This window comes from Falco punctatus (assembly GCF_963210335.1).
Source record: "Falco punctatus genome assembly, chromosome: 18".
In the NCBI taxonomy this organism is placed as follows: Eukaryota; Metazoa; Chordata; class Aves; order Falconiformes; family Falconidae; genus Falco; species Falco punctatus.
Window position 1 is genome coordinate 5,930,860 of NC_137598.1, and position 16,189 is coordinate 5,947,048.

General features: G+C 56.7%; 1 protein-coding gene across 1 annotated transcript; it reads left to right on the forward strand.

Moving 5' to 3' along the window:
- The first annotated feature begins 286 nt into the window (after nt 1-286).
- On the forward strand, nt 287-16,185 carry NEUROD4 (neuronal differentiation 4). The gene is made up of 2 exons (XM_080368917.1): nt 287-3,212; nt 5,979-16,185. The coding sequence occupies exon 2, from the start codon at nt 5,988-5,990 to the stop codon at nt 6,981-6,983; it is 996 nt and encodes a 331-aa protein (XP_080225043.1). The 5' UTR covers nt 287-3,212; nt 5,979-5,987; the 3' UTR covers nt 6,984-16,185.
- The last annotated feature ends 4 nt before the right edge of the window (nt 16,186-16,189 follow it).

The following is a 16,189-nucleotide window of genomic DNA, read 5'->3' on the forward strand; positions in this document are numbered from 1 at the left end:
CGGCAATCGGTTTTCACAATATTTACTCTGGCAATTACCCTCCCTTCCAGGCCACGGCCCCTCTGAGGCCAGGGGCTGGCAAGGGGATTAGGGGATGGCAAGTAACACTGGGGCGGTGGCTCAGGATGCTGATGGGACACAGGGTTGGTGTGGGGTGAGCTTCCCCCACTTCTCATCATCCTTAAATTCTGCCCCTTCTATGTGCAGGTTTGTGCCCTGCCTGGAGCATCTGAGTGGTGGCTTCACCCCCTTTTCAGGTGGAGCATCATCGAGGTAGAGCATCTTTGAGGTGGAGCATCATTCCATTCCTGAGGTGTTTAACCCATCCCTGGAAGTGTTTAGAAAAAATGTAGATGCAGTACTTGGGGACATGGTTTAATGCTGGACTAGGTTAACAATTGGACTTGATTTTCTTAAAGCTCTTTTCCAATCTAAATAATTTAGTGATTCTATGAAGCGGAGCATCCCAGAGTGGGGCATCATCAAGGCAGAACATCCCAAGGTGGAGTGTCGTTGAGGTGGAGCAGCATCAAGGTGGAGCACCCCAAATGTAGCTCCTTTTGGCAAGTCCTGCAGCCATTGAGAGGACCTTCTCCAGGTGCCCCACACTGCTCCAGCCCCGCTGGGATTGCACTGTGCCCCTCATGGTTGCAGCTGTAGGATGTGGAGCATCTGAGGAGGATGCTTTCAAGGGAGATTTTCTTGCAGAGCACCAGGGAAGGGCCACGAGGTGAGGGACATCTCGCATGTGACCAACAGAGCAGGGTAACGTGGACAAGCTTGGGACCTGCCACATCTCTAGGTGTCATGGGGACGGTGCAGTCTGTTCCTCATGCTCTCCACTGCTCAGAGCCCCACAGTAGAGAGGGAAACTGAGGCTCAGGACAAGCAGGCATGGGTGGGAATATGCAGGGTCATGGGGACCCAAGCCATGCCCCCCCGAGCTGAGATGGGTGTGGGGTGACAAGCTGGTGTCAGAGCCACTGGGGTTCAGGAAGTGGAGAGCAGGGGAGGGATGTGGGGTGCTGGGAAGGTGATGGGCAGGACAGGATGAGATATAGGGGACCTGCAGGGGATGGGGGACCTGAAGCGATGACACCTGAGAGGTGGGAGGGTGAAATAGGGGATGGAGGGCACTTGGGGTGTGTGTGTGTGGAAAGACATGTGGGGAATGAGAGGGTTACACAGGGGGCATTGAGGAAGGGGGAACATGAGGAAAAGACATATGGGTGTGGATGGGCTCTTGGGGAAAGTGGGAGGCTCCTGGAGGGGGCACAGTCTGGGGTTTGGGGATCACCAGCACAGCCCTGATTTGCTGGGGGCTGGATGTGGGGCTGAGCCCAGCCGGTAAATGGTGATGCCCAGCTGCATTCCCTCCTGTCCATCTCTGAGCCCCCCAGTGCCCACCCAGCATGGGGTGGGGGGGCTGTGCCTCCACTCCAGCCACAGCCCCCCCCAGCCTGTGCTCATCGAGGTCCCCATCCTGGGGCTGCGTTGCCCATCCCCAGGGCTGGCGGCGGAGGTGGGAACAGGCAGGTTGAACATCTTGCAAGAGCGGACCCGGGGGGCCAGAGCTGCCGTAACCCCAACAGATGCAAAGCCCCCACACAATGGGATTAGCGAGTGGCACGTGGCTGGGCGCTGAAAGGCAGCAGGGCAGGCAGACAATGCGCCCGCCGTCACCCCACTCGCTCCCAGGGGTCACTCCTGCTCCCGGCATCCGGGGCCCACTGCTGGCCCTGGGGGAGGTTTCACTGTGTCCCCCCCTTCCCCAGGCACCCATCGTCCCCTTTGTGCGGGTGCCCAGACCTGTTGGAGCCATCTGTCAGGGAAGGGACGAAGCCGTCGCGGAGCCGGGCAGTGTGGCAACAGGCAGATTTATTGGCCGCAATCTGTTCCTGCCTGCCCTGCCCGTCCCACGGTGGGAAGTAAGCCATGAATCCACTAATGAATTAATTAGTATTCCCTGTAATCCCAGGCTGCCAAAGACATGATTGCAAGCGCTTCAAATTAATGTGAAGGGTCCTGCGGGCTGGCGCGTGCAGGGAGGCTCCCACGCAGCAATGCTGAACTCTTGGGACCAGAGTCCGGGCAGGGATGGAGGTGGGGCAGGGGGGGATGACTTTTGGGGTGCCATCATTGTTCTCCGCTTCCAGCCCTGCTGCTGCAAAGGGGCCCAGCCCAGCCTCTTCTCATGCTGAGCGGCTGCAGCTCCTGCAGTTGGAGAGGCTGAGCCCCGGCTCTGAGTGGCAGAGCAAGGCGACCTGTAATGCCCATTCCTTAATTAATGGGGGGTCTTTTTCCATCACCCCCTCTCCCTGGCTGGGGGCTGTGGAGCCTGGGGCCACTTCCCTTGTCTGAGCAGTAGAGAGCTCAGCTGGGCCCCTTCTGGCTGTACCAGTCACTAATTACTCCCCCTTTGCTCTCTCATCACAGCTGTGAGGGAGCTGTGGGCCCTGCGCCCACCCCCAGCACCTGGGTCAGAGCCAGCGTTGCCCCAAGGCCGGGCCCCCAGCTTTCCCCAGCACCCACTCTGCAGTGCCCAGCCAAGGGGGTGGCAGGTGGTGACACCCAATTCTGAGACCCTGGCAGCCCTGTGTCACTATCACATCAGGCTTGGCTGTGTCCTGTTGGATGGAGACCCCCATGGAGGGAGCTGTGTGGCAGGGTCTGTCCTGGTGCTGGGCAAGCTGGGGTGCTCACCCAGGGGTGCTCACCCAGGGGTGCTCACCCAGGGGTATCCTTTAGGAGTGCCCATCCGTGAACACTGATCCAGTGGTGCCCATCTAGGGTTGTTCATTCAGGGATGCCCATCCTAAGGTGTTCGTCTCAGGATGCTTATCCCAGGGTGCTGGTCCAGGGATGCTCACTCAAGGGTTCCCATCCCAGGGGACCCTGGCCAACGCACCTACCAGAGAATGCTCGTCTAGGGGCACCCACCCAGGGATGCCCGGGGTAGCTGTTGAGGCTCCAGTGGGGCGACGGGACGGGAGGAGCCGGCCTCGGCCACCCCCCTGTGGGAGGAGCCAGGCGGGAGCCGCGGCCGGGCGGGAGCCGCCGGCAGCGCCGAGCTCTCAAAACCGCCCGACAGCGGAGCTGCCCGCTGCCGGTGCCGCCGCCGGTGCCGCTGCCGCGGGAGCTGCCCGCCCCCCCGGGGCTGCCGGCACCATGCGCCCGGGCAAGTGACAGCGGGAACGCGCTCCGGTGTCCAGGTAAGGGCAGACCGGCGCCCCAGGGGGTGCGGGGGACCCGCAGTGACGAGTCGGTCTCTCCGACGGGGCTCCGCGGCCGCTCGGTGCCCCCGGTTGCCCGGGGGATCCTCCGGGACGGCGCGGGAGGCTCTGCCCCGACGGCGGAGCAGCGGGATCCCGTCCCGGAGGGGCTCCCTCCGAGGAGAGCGGCCAGTGGTGCAAGAGAAAGCGGGGACGGCGCCGGCGGCGTCGAGCTCCAGCCGCTCCCCCCGGCTCCCCGCAGCTGTCGGGGTTGGGGGGACCCCCGAGCTGGGGGCTCTGCCCCGCCTTGGAGCCGGGCGCTGGCTGCCAAAGGGTCCAGCCGCCCCCGACCACGTCGGAGCCGGCCTTTCGCTGGGGTGGAGGTGATGCAGGTGAGGGAGGTGATGAAGGACCTGCCTCGGTCCCCGGCTTTTGTTTCTCCACTCCCGGAATGGGTAGCCTGGGGAGGGGGGCCCGGCTCGCGCGGCCCCTGCTCTGCCAGCACAGACCCTTCCCCGGCGAGTCCTGCCCAGGGCCAGGACACCAGCAGGGAGGACACCAGCACCCCTCACCTTCCTCCTCCTTTCCAGGTCTGTGTGGATGTTGCAGAGCAGTCCTTAGGCAGGTTCCTTCCTCTGAAAAAATGTCAGTGCATCCCCTCTCCCCTGCCCCAGCTGGCTCGGGGGGGTACTGGGACTGGGACCGTGAGTGGGACTGGGAGCTCTGGGCAGCCCCGGGTTCAGTACTCAGCTGGCACCGGTGCGTCCATAGCCATTCTGTTGGCTGCGCTGGAGCTCACAGACCAGCTGTAGGGCTTTTAATCTGTCCTGCAGCCAGAGCCCACAAGGTCCATGTGCAGCTGGGCCACATCCTGCTGTGTTCCCAGGCAGGGTACAGTCTTAAATAAATCCTAATTTTCATGGTCTGCTTGAGGGTGTCTTGTCCCTCCTGCCCCTCTCCATGATGAATTCCTGGCCCCAGCTGCCCATTTTGTTCCTGGCTCTCATGCCAGCCTTTCCTGCATTCTCTTCCCCAGCCCTCTGTGTTTCTTCTGCTCTGGGTGGCTCTGTCCAGGGTCAGGGTCTTTGCATCAGGGGCTGCGCAGGGCTGAAGTCAGTCTTTGTCCTGAATCAACTGTCCTCATTTGGGGGATCAAGTTCCCTGGAAGGAAACCAGTGGAGGGTTGAAACCAAGTTCCTGGTCCTACGGGAAAGGAGAAGGAAACAAACCCAGGATGTTCAGGATGGGATGTCACCTCAGTGACTAGTGGCACAAAGGGAAAGCATCTCCCTCTCAAGTAGGGATGGCTCAGCTCATAGTAAAGTTGATTTTTTTGACTACAGCAGGCTTTTTCCTGCAATGGGTTCCTTGTGTTTTTTTTTTCCAGACAATGTGGAACGGAGACATTTGAAAAGGAAAGATATCCAAAGGACTGGACAAGCTTCCCAATTCCCAGTGGGTTCCCACTTGGGAAACTGCCAGAGTGACTTAATCAGACGATTGCCCTCTTTGTCTGCTCCCCCTGCCCCCCCCCCCCCCCCCCCCCCTTAAAAAAAAAATCAACATTCTGGAGAAAGCAAGCAAAATTCCTAAAAATTCAAACTGCATTTCCAAAGAGACAGCCTGCTGAAACTCCCTGGAAATACTGCGCTGTAAAGTGTAGGGAAAGGGGGAAGACACTGGGCTTGCCTCTTGAGCAGAGCACCAAACCTTGAGATTTTCTCCTGGGGTGGATTCGGGTGTACAGGACCAGTGAAGGGTGGGAGCTGCAGGCAGGGATGCTGCACTTGGGGTAGTTCCCCAAGGGTGGAGTGAAAGGAACCCCCAGACTGCAGCCTGGAGGGCTTTTGGAGCAGATCTGCAGCCGTTTCTGGACTGCTATCACCACGCAAAGTGGGTGCAGCCCTGTAGTCCCACTAGGACACTGGCGGAAGGTATTTGGACCAGCTCCATCCTGGCTCAGCCAGACCTGTCCATTCGTCCCAAAGATGGTCCTTCACCCACCAGATTTCCTAGCATCTGACAAACTCCTATTACTCTGCTGAAGAGTTAATTGGGGCTACATGGTCCTCTGGGGATATGATGGCTGTGTGTAGCAATTAACACCCTAATCCAGCCTGCAAACCCCATCATGCATATTAAAAGTGGGATTTTCCACGTGGGGTGGACAGGCGCAGTGGAACCAGGCTTGGGCAGCACACTTTCAGCAAAGCTGCTTAGATGCTAAGCTTTATTAAATGAGTCAGGCACGATGACAGGATTTGGGGGGCTGATTAACATGAAACCCAGGCCGGTTTGTGCGGTGTGACTGTGTTCGTTAAGGCAGAGGGAAATGAAGGTTCAGAAAAATGTGCGCAGGTTAGAAGAGCTCAGGCAGGAAAAGCTCTGGAGACAGCTCAGCAGAGGACCTTTACTTTCAAGCTCTCTCTTGCAACCCGCAACATGACAATCAGGGTTGAAGCCATGAAGGGAGTGACTCCTGAGTGGGACTGACACCAAAATTGAATTGTTGGAAGCCCTGAGCCCTGGAAAAGAGCTGCTGGGCCCCAGGGAGAGGCTTCAGTCCCTCACCCAAAACATCACCAGAAATTATTGTAGATAGATAAATAAATAGTGATGGAGAAATAGGTTGTGTAGGTACCATTAGTGGACAGAAAGAGTTGATATCTCTGGAAGATGGTTTTGAGCTCAGCTCCTAAAGTCCTCAACATGTTGAGGGACTGTTCTGCCGGAATTTGTTAATGTCTCCATATCCCTTTGTTGCAGACATCAGAGATGACCAAGACGTACACCAAGCCCAAAGAGATGGCGGAGCTTGTGAGCACCCAAGCCTGGATGGACGAAACGTTGAGCTCCAAAGATGAGCTGAAGGAAGAGGATGGCAGGCAAGGTTCTTTTGGATTGATGTCTGGCTTGAATGAAGAGCACGACAGCATTGAGGAAGAAGAGGAGGAAGAGGATGACGGGGAAAAGCCGAAAAGAAGAGGACCAAAGAAGAAGAAAATGACCAAGGCGAGGCTGGAGCGGTTCAGGGCCCGGCGGGTGAAGGCCAATGCCCGGGAGCGCACACGGATGCATGGTCTAAATGATGCTCTTGACAACCTGAGGAGGGTGATGCCCTGCTACTCCAAGACTCAGAAATTGTCCAAGATTGAGACTTTGAGGCTTGCAAGGAACTACATCTGGGCTCTGTCTGAGGTGCTCGAGACAGGGCAGACTCCTGAAGGGAAGAGCTTTGTGGACATGCTCTGCAAGGGCTTGTCCCAGCCCACCAGCAACCTGGTGGCTGGCTGTCTGCAGCTGGGACCACAGACCTTGTTCCTGGAGAAGCACGAAGAGAAGTCCCCAGTGTGTGAATCGGCCATATCCAGCCACTCCTTCAGTTACCAGTCGCCGGGGCTCCCAAGCCCACCGTATGGGACCATGGAAACACATCTGCTGCATTTAAAGCCTCCGACTTTCAAGAGCTTGGTGGATGCTTCCTTTGGAAACCATCCCTCTGACTGCACCACTCCCCCCTATGAGGGTCCTTTGACACCACCCCTGAGCATCAGCGGGAACTTCTCCTTGAAGCAAGATGGGTCTCCAGACCTGGATAAATCGTACACCTTCATGGCCCACTACCCCTCCGTCAGCCTGGCTGGAGCACATGGACATGCCTCTCACTTCCAAAACACAGTGCCCCGCTATGAGATCCCCATAGACATGAGCTATGAGTCCTACTCACACCATGTAGGTGGGCCTCAGCTCAACGCCATCTTCAATGAATAGCAAAGCAGAGTTAGACCCAAATTCTTGATGCAGAGAGACGTTCAGCCACGTCGTGGAGCTGTTTCTAGAATGGACACAACTGGAGCGATGGTACTGCTGCTACGGGGTGATAGGCTTCTGAGCATCTCTGCAGGACATCACTGTGGAAGGTTCAGCTGGCCTTCCTGTCCTCTCCCAACAGGTTTGCCGGCTTGCTGATCTCCAAGCTGTCCGCAAGAGCCACGTGAACCCTTCCTGACAGCTGAACGCTGAGCAGGCACTGTTGAAAGCTGAGGTGTTGCCTCCCAGTCCCGCTCCCCCAGAGATGCTCATGAAGGTGGCTTCACCCTGCAGGACTTTCTGCCTGAATGCACTCCAGCACTTGGATCGTCCATTGCCAAGACATTAGGGCTCCTTTTCCTCCCTTCTTGGGCTGGTAGGGTGTGGGCACACCTCTGTCTCGCATCAGGGGGACACAAGCCCCTCCTGCCCCTTGGGATGACCAGTTCCCCTTCCACATGCTCTGATGGGGTCATGGTTTTCCCAGTCCAGCCATGGCCAGGTGGACTGGCAGAGGTGGGAATGACCTGGACTGCTTGCAGAAGACCAACACAGTTGCTCCTCTTTGAAGCTTCCCACCCAACGGAGAACCTTATCTTTGCTGCCACCGTATCATCCAGGGATGGCATGGTCCAGCCAGGCTCAGAGCTTCTCTGTGATGGTCCCTCTGCTGCTCTCCTCCTGTGCTGAGCCCTGCTGCCTGTCCTCTTCTGAGCCTCAGACCTTGCCTTTGACCTACAACCAGCATGAGATTATCAGCACACAGAACCTGAAACCTTGGTTAGGGACTGCTGATCTTTCAGAGTGCAAATACCCTAGCTGGAAGAGGAGCTCTCAGCTGAGCCCTTGCTCCTGACTAGAGCCATGTCTTCTCATGGTTTGTAGTGTTATCACGATCCATGCCCTGGACGCATCCTGCCAAAAGAAGTGTGTCTTAATTTCATGGTTTATTTATTATTTACTCTCTGTGTGTGTGGGTCTAATTTATTTCCTTCCATTTTACATGAAATGTGGAGTGTGCTAAATAACCTCCTTGTTTTCCAGTTGACTTCCAAGTGCTTAGTTGGAGTTAGCTTTGTGGAGACGTGTGGTTTTTGCAGTGCTGTTGCTCCAGGATTATTTATTAGCCATTATTTATTTAATTTATTTTCTTCCTGCCCTCATGGTCTATTTTCTGGTGATGAAACCAAGTATTTAACCAAGGGGTTACATATTTAATGTTGAACTGCATATTTAACATGGCCATTTCTCAGATATTGGAAGCTGATTGTGCCCGGCAGCTCCCAACTCATCCCTTGTATTTCTATACGAGCAATAACTTTTGAAGGCTATGCAACTAGTTTTGTTTTCAAGAAAATCCAGGCAACTATTTTTGATGTCCCACTGGTCTTGCGAGCCCAGCTGGCCAAACCTCCCTGTTTTGCAGAGGTGTTTTGTAATAGAGCTGGGAATCTGGAGATGACTTGAGGTCTTTGCTCAGCCCCTGGTCCTGGGGCTTCTTCCCTTTTGTACTGAGAGCAAATGTTTATCCTTTTGTAAAGAAAGCAGAATCGGGTTTTTAGCTCAAATAAAGTTGTGGTCTTGTTTCAAGCAGCATCACCCCAGGGCTGTGGTCTCCTTTCTCCTTTGCTGTGGTCTTCAGCGTGGTGGTGGTGGTGGTGGTGAAGGTCTGCCTGGGGGGAACCAGAGGATCTCACCCCCCCCTGTGCTGAGGTCCAGCCGGTATCCCTGACCTTAGGGCTGGGCTCCAGGGGCTGCTGCTGGGGGCTAGCGCTGGCCATAGGACCAGCGCTGGCCATGGGACTCTCTGGGAAGGTCATCTCCAGAGGCATGGGGGGGTGGGGGGCTTGGCAGTGGAGCAAGGGTTGGTGTGTTTAACATGGAGCTGCTGCTGGCTCTGCCCATCTGTGACCAGCGTTCATGGGGTGCACGTCATGAACACACACTCACACACATGTGCAAACACACACATAGTCACACACATGTGCACCTGCATGGGTGTGCCCATACAGGTGTGTACACACAAATATCACACGCATGTGCACAGACACATGCAGGCAGCCCTTTGCTTGTGTGCACACCAACACACCACACATGCACACACTGATGCATTGTCCTGCACAGCTCTGCATGTGCAGACTCTTGTGAGCGAGGCATGAATGCACGCAGGGAGATGTGCACACACTCTGCACCCGTGGCTGTGCAGAAACACTGGGATGTGTCCCGTCTGCTCTGTGAACGGTAACACGTGGGTGTCCTGGCTTCACCCTAAGCCATCACCCCTGTGGAGAGTGGGACTGTGGAGCACCCACGAGTCCTCATTTCCCAGCTGTGCTAAAAACCTGAAACAGTGTCTGGCTGCCATCGAGGCCTCTCCTCCCCACGGCCTCTCGCGTGGGGACCCCATGTTCCGCATGTCCTTGCACAGCTCAGTGCCTCTCTGTCCCCCAGCCCTGTGCCGGCTGCTGCTGGCAGCCCAGTGGGAGCTGCTGAGCTCCTCATTCCTGCAAGCTGTGCCCAGCACGCGGCTGCCTCTGCCCTACACAGGGTGAGGGCGGGGGGCTCTCTGGGGGGACCTGCAGCTGCAGTCGTGCTGCAAAGAGCTGGGGAGATGCTGCAGCTCCAAGTGGGGACAGGGCTGAGCTGCGTGGGAGGCATGAGCTGGGCAGGAGGGTTGGCAAGGAGACCTTGCGTGTCCCTACACAAGTGGGCAGTGGCTGCTTTGGGGAGTGGGCCGGGGGTGCACCTACCTGGGGATGGGTCTCGCCCTGCCCCAGTCTGCACTGTGGGCTGGGGGTTATTGCAGCCTGTGGAAGCAGGGTGACCCTTCCCAGTATGTATGCACAACATACATATGCACACACACATTCAAAACACTCCAGCACTTCCACACATATGCACACAGATTCGTCCATACATACAGAGGTACATCCGTGTGAGCACACACAGACTCACAACCCTCTTGCACAGCTCTGTGCTAGACACCTACACAAACGTGCACACACACATTCCCCTGTACAACCACACTCCTACAGGCACGGACATGTGTGCACACACCCACCCGATGGCAGTGTGACCCCCACGATGGTGCTCTGGGGTAAGGACAGTGGATTGGCTGCCTGCTGGTGTGCAGGGTCCAGCTGTACCCCCAGTCCCCCTCCCCGGCCCTTTGCTTGCTGGCCAGTGGCCAAGCCCTGCTCAGTGCCAGGTCCCCCAGGCACGTGTGCGCCCGACAGCAGGGGGATAGTCCCTTCCAGCAGCCCCAGCCCGTGCCAAGAGGGTGAGGACCTGTGCCAGGCTGGGGCAAGCGCTGCCCTGCTTTGGCCCCTGCATGGCTGCATGTGTGTGGGGGTGTGTGAGAGCACAGCTGGCCCCCACAGCACGCATGTGGGGCTGCGGGGACACCCCTGCGTGCATGCATGTGTGCGCACCCATCTCTGCAGGACATGGAGGCTTGGCACTGCTGGGATGGCAAGGAGCTGGGAACTGGCACACCTACTGCACTGCACACTCCCCAGCACCAGTACGGTCCAGGAGCTGACAGGGAGATCCCTTTTTTCCCCCGTGTGGCCCAGATGGGATGGCTCTCCACCCTAAGCCTTGATAAGTCCCCACAGGCCACCCCCCACCCCTCCCCACCTCACACCAGTGTGGGGGGAGGCTGGTAGAGGTCCCACAGCTAGGGGGAGGGGGCAGGACAGGCTGGCTCTAGGTGCTGGCAAGGGCACTGGGAGGGCAATGCTGCGTCTCACCAGCCCTAGTGAGGACCCACAGGAACTGGAGCCCTGGGGCTGAGTCCATCAGCTGCACTTATGTAGCCTTAATGACTAATTAGCATCTAGGACAAAGCAGTCCTTGTCAAAAAATGCCCCCCATCACCACACCATGATGACACAGCTGAATTTGGAGGATGCTCTTCCTCCTGGAAGGACCAGGGAGGCTGAGGCAGCTATCTGGAACTTCCAGTGGTCAATGGTCTCATGCTCCAGCATCTCCAGTTGTGGGGCGAGCACTGGTTTTGGGTGCACAGCAGCAACCATTCCAGACACCTCCCAGACTTCCAAAGCTTTGCTTCAACTCTACCAGGATCTCCATCAGGGTCCCTGTGGAGGTCAGCTTGGATGGCAGAGCCAGACCCTCTCTGGCATGCCAGCAGCCAGCTCCATCCTTGGGGGGAACTGGCTGAAGACCAGAAGGTTTGGGTTTGTGGTGTGGTTTTGTTTTGTTTTTTTTTTCCCTCTCCTCTCTCTCTTAAGGATACTGGAAGGAAAAAAACAGCTGGGGACCATGCAAGGTGAAGGATGACCATCAGAGCTGTAAAGGCCAGCTGGGAACAACCTCCTACACCAACCTTCCCTGGGCAGGTAGAGAAGAGCCTAAGGGAGGGATGCTTCATCCCCCATTGTCACAGCACTCTCAGAACTAGCCAGCTACAACAAGGTCTTTTACCATCACCTACCAAGTTAACTTCAATAAGTAGTTAGCACACCTTGCCCCGGCACGGCCACCAATCCCCCACAAGGTCTCAAAGGTCCATCTATTGTTTGTGCTGTTTTTTCATACTCTTCAGGCCAGTCCTTCTGCTTCTCGACTCTGCTACCATCTCCTTGCCTCTCCTCCCTTTGCTTCTTCCAGGTCTCTCCTCATCCAGTGCCCCTCTTCCATACCCCTCAGAGCTATTTAACCGCTTAGCAGGAACCAGCCACAGCTGCACCTTATCCACATCAGCCAACCCACGCCCCTGCAGCCAGCCCACAGCTGTATATTATCAATGTTAATTAACCCAGCTTCATTCCTCTATACACCATCCCACATGGGACATTCCCATGGTACTTGTTGGGGCATCCAGCACCAGTTGGACACACAGCTTGGTGAATGGTGGTGGTGTCCCTGGAAGGGGACTGCCCACCTCACCCTGGGAAAACCACTGTTGGGAGCAACTCTTTGCTCCCAGGGTCCTGGCTTGAAATCACCCCTGTTTCTACAGTGGGGAGTGCCCAGAGCTGTATAATTGCTAAGTCTTTTTAAACCCCAGATTTAAAGGCTGTAATTCTGATATTGTTTGTAATCTGATAACACTGTGAGCCACTGAGCTCCTAATGTGCCCAGCTTGGGAAACCATGAGGATTTTCCCACTAAGCCGAAATATCAGACTGTTGATTCTTGAGTTAATCGTCTTTGCCTCCTTGGGGACATCAGATTTTGGCAACTAACTTTCTTGCTGATTAGTGTAGGCTGGTGGGAGTTGGGCATGGTCCCAAGAGGATCAGCATCGTGGCACCGTGCTTGACCTTGGGAAAACGGGGATGTGCTAGGACACAGCTTGCCTGCACCCACCAGGCGTCAAGGGCTAAACTGGGCTTGTGCAAAGCTGTGACACTCAGGTTCACACCACGTGTTGCAAACCAACCCATCATTTGCACATTTTTGGCCTTCTGGATCAGTCTTTTCTTTCCATGAGTCCAAGCTATTGCTCTTGGACATGGCTGTGTAGGTGGGTAACTCCTGTGCACGGGGTGTCCCTGTCCCCACAGCATCCAGCATATCATAGGATGGATGGAAGGGACCTTAAAGATCATCTTGTTCCAATCCCCCTGCCATGAACTAGGACACCTTCCACTAGACCAGGTTGCTCCAAGCCCTGTCCAACCTGGCCTTGAACCCTTCCAGGGGCATCCACAGCTTCTCTGGGCAACGTGTGCCAGTGTCTCACCACCTTCATAGTGAAGAATTTTTTCCTTATATCTAATCTAAATCTGCCCTCTTTCAGCTTAAAGCCATTCCCCCTTGTCCTATCACTACAGGCTGTTGTAAAAAGCCCCTCACCAGCTTTCCTGTCGACCCCTTTAGGTGTTGGAAGCTGCTCTAAGGTCTCCCCGTAGCCTTCTCTTCTCCAGGCTGGACAACCCCAACTCTCTCAGCCTGTCTCCATAGAAGACGTGCTCCAGCCCTCTGATCATCTTTGTAACCTCCTCTGGACTTGCTCCAACAGGCCCATGTCCTTATTCTGGGGGCCCCAGCATCCTCCAGTCCACCCACCTAGCATCCCACCAAGCCCTGGAGCAGTGTGCATGCGGGCTCTGGCCACTCAGGTCCTTGGAGCATGGGACCGGGCAATGCTGCAGTACTGGAGATTGATCCCCTTGGATGCGCTGTGGGGATGGATGCCTGGGAGAAGAGCCTGGCCAGCCTTAGCTGCAGTGCAGCACGTCCTGGGCTGGGATGCCCTGGGAGCTTTCAAAGGCTGCACATCATCTAACTGGGGTCCATGGCTGTCCCACCACTCTGCTACGCCCCCTGTACCCTGACTGGGCCAGGGGAGGGCAAGGTCCCCTTCCCACATCCAGCCTGGTGGAAATGAGTCTGGGCTCCTCATCCCACTGGCTCCTCTGGAGCCTCCCGCCAGCACGGGGTAGGTAATTCACACAAATCCCGGCACTGGCTTCACTGAGCCCCTAAGCTCTTTGCCACGCTCCAGATCAGCTGCAGTTCAATCTGTTTGCAAAGCTGTACAGAGTGTTTACGCAGCGGGGACTGGTCCAGAGGATTAGGGGGAACGCTCCCCCGGCATCTGCTCAGTCCAGCCACGGCCAACGCTGAAGCATCCTTTGCCTTGGGGGGCCATCCTGGCTCTATAGGCCTTCCACATCCCCACCCTGCCATGGGATCCAGGGAGCGTGCTGGCTCCAAAGGTGCCGTGGGTCCTCCAGGAACCCAAAGGGATTTCGCTGCTGGCTTATAGTGGAGGACCTCATGGTCTTACCCCAGTGCTGACATAGGTCCTGGTGAGCTGGCTGGTGCCGAGGGCAGCTCAGGGTGACCAAAAGGGACTGTCATGCAGCTGAGAGAGGTGTCATCCCTTCCCCTGGGCTCTGAGGAGTCTCAGGACATCCCTGATTGATGAACCCATGGGTACCTGGGCAATACTAACCCCATGCCATCCTCCAGCAGCAGCAGGACCCCTCTTGCAGGGTATTCTCCTTCCTGAGCCCCTTCTTGGTGTCCAGAGCCAAGCCAGAGTGTGGTGACCATGCAGAGAGAAAGAGAAGCAGATGCAACCATGAACTGTGTCTTACCCCAGCTAGGCGTGCAGGGAGCAGTGGCCAGGGTGAGGGATGACCATGGGCTGCACTTGGAGGTTGCCACCTGCAGCATTTGAGCAAACTTCTCCCACCATCTGCCCTGGTCTGGAAGCCTCAGAGATTGTTTGGCCCATGAGGGATGTTCTGGAGGTGTCACTTGGATGAACCCTGGTGTTCCAGCATAGGGGATGGAAAAAAACTGGGCCACCAGAAGAGTTGTGGGGATGCAGCTGCTCATCCTGCAATGAGGGCTTGGCTGAGGGCTGTGGTCACTGGCCGGGCTGCTGTTGGAGCAGGAAATTGTGTCCTGCAAGAGCAGAGCACATGGCTGTCCTGCACACAAGGATCTGTGCTCCTGGAAAGGGCTGAGAGCATGAAACACCCTGAAGTCAGCTGGGATGTGACCTGGGCTGCACACCCTGTCCCGGCGGCTGAGCAGCTCTGTCAGGACTGGTGACAGCTCAGGCAGCGTGAGCAGGAACAGGCAGCCCCGGGCAACCCCCGGCACCCTGGGCAATGCCCAGAGCCTGCGCTGGCATCTGGGTGGCACTGGGCATCACATTCAGCCCCTTCCCTGGCTCAGACATGGGAGATGGCAACTGACACGCACCAGCCAGTGCATGTGTGTGCGCGTGCGCATGCGCGTACACACACACACACAAACACACACACAGACACAGATACACACACAGACGCACACACACACACACAGGGTTTGGTTGTTGGGGTTTTTTTTTATATTATAATACAAGTTCAGGAACCTCCCAGCTTAATCCCCACCAGATAAACTAACATCAGAGAGATTTGGAGTTATTGATGAAGTCTTGCTGCTCGGGTGAGATTAGAGCTCAGCTTAATATTGTAGCAGGAGGGTTTGGGGACGGTTTAATCAGAATTTGTACAGGAATAATCCTGTCTTTAAACTCGTCCCCGGCCCAATCCCTCCCAAGTTGTAATCAGGCAGGAGCCTCTCAGATGAAGAGGCCTCGGTGGGTATTTCCAGCCCAGATATTGCAGGGGGATGTAAGCCAAGGGCAGGCAGGTGCTGAAGACCCTGCATGCCCCTACCCAGGTTGCTGTCACCTCCTCCAGCCCTTCCCTGAAGAGGAACCTGAGGCCCCAGGCTCTGATTCTTGCCGTCCCTCTGTGGGGTGACTCAATACCAGTTTCTGCAAAGGATTAAGCTTTTCTGGATTTGGCCACGTGCCCATGAGATGCCCAAGCCAGCATCGACCCTGGAGGTACCTGGAGCCTGGGGGACACTAGGATGTCACCTGGCCAGGAAAACATGAAGCCCTGCCCCCGGCCAGGGTGACACCAGGACCAGCCCAGCCCTGAGGACTAACCCAAAGCTGAGGGCTCAGCCTCCCTCCCACAGCACCCGCCATGCTCCTCAGGGGGTCCTGAGCAAGCGGCTGTGCTGGGCTCTCCAAAGGAGGTCTCCTATGCAAGCAGCTAACCCCACAAATAAAGATTAAATCAGCTGCAGCCAAGGTTGCAACCAGCTTTGAGAGAGCTGGGCGCACACTTTTGCCCTCCAAATCCTGCCGTGGGTGCTGTAAGCCCCTCCCTTAACCATGCCGTGCCTCAGTTTCCCCCCTTCCGGGTCTGCTGGGATCGCCAGACCCTTGTGCAGCGCCAGTGCCTGGCAGGGACACGGCTGCTTTTGTGCGTGCCGGCTCTTTCAGGGAGCACAAAGACAGGACACGACGGCACAGATGGACCCTTTCAGAGGGGAGCGGGCTCCTTTCTCCGTCTGCCGCCGGGCTCTGCCTTCCGTCGCAATCCCCCTTAATTGAATCCGCACTTTCATAGCTCATTACCCCCCTGATGGATTGGATTAGCCCGGGCTGCAGCCTGCCAGCCTCTGCGGGGAACAGTTGGCTGCTCGGCGTCCCTGCAGGGAGCAGGAGAAAGGTGCGGAGGGGGCCCAGCGGGCTCCCGGCCATTAGCTGAAGCTCAGGAGCAACGGACGCAACCCTGGCTTGCCTCTCCAACGGCTGGACCCAGCTGTGGTCCAGCAAGCAGGCATCCCTGCTTGCTCGCTGTGCCATGGCCAGGGTGGAGGCAGTGCCCGTGGCGGGT

Coding starts and splice junctions, on each gene's coding strand:
- NEUROD4 (XM_080368917.1), top strand. CDS start 5,988: ATGACCAAGACGTACACCAAGCCCAAAGAGATGGCGGAGCTTGTGAGC.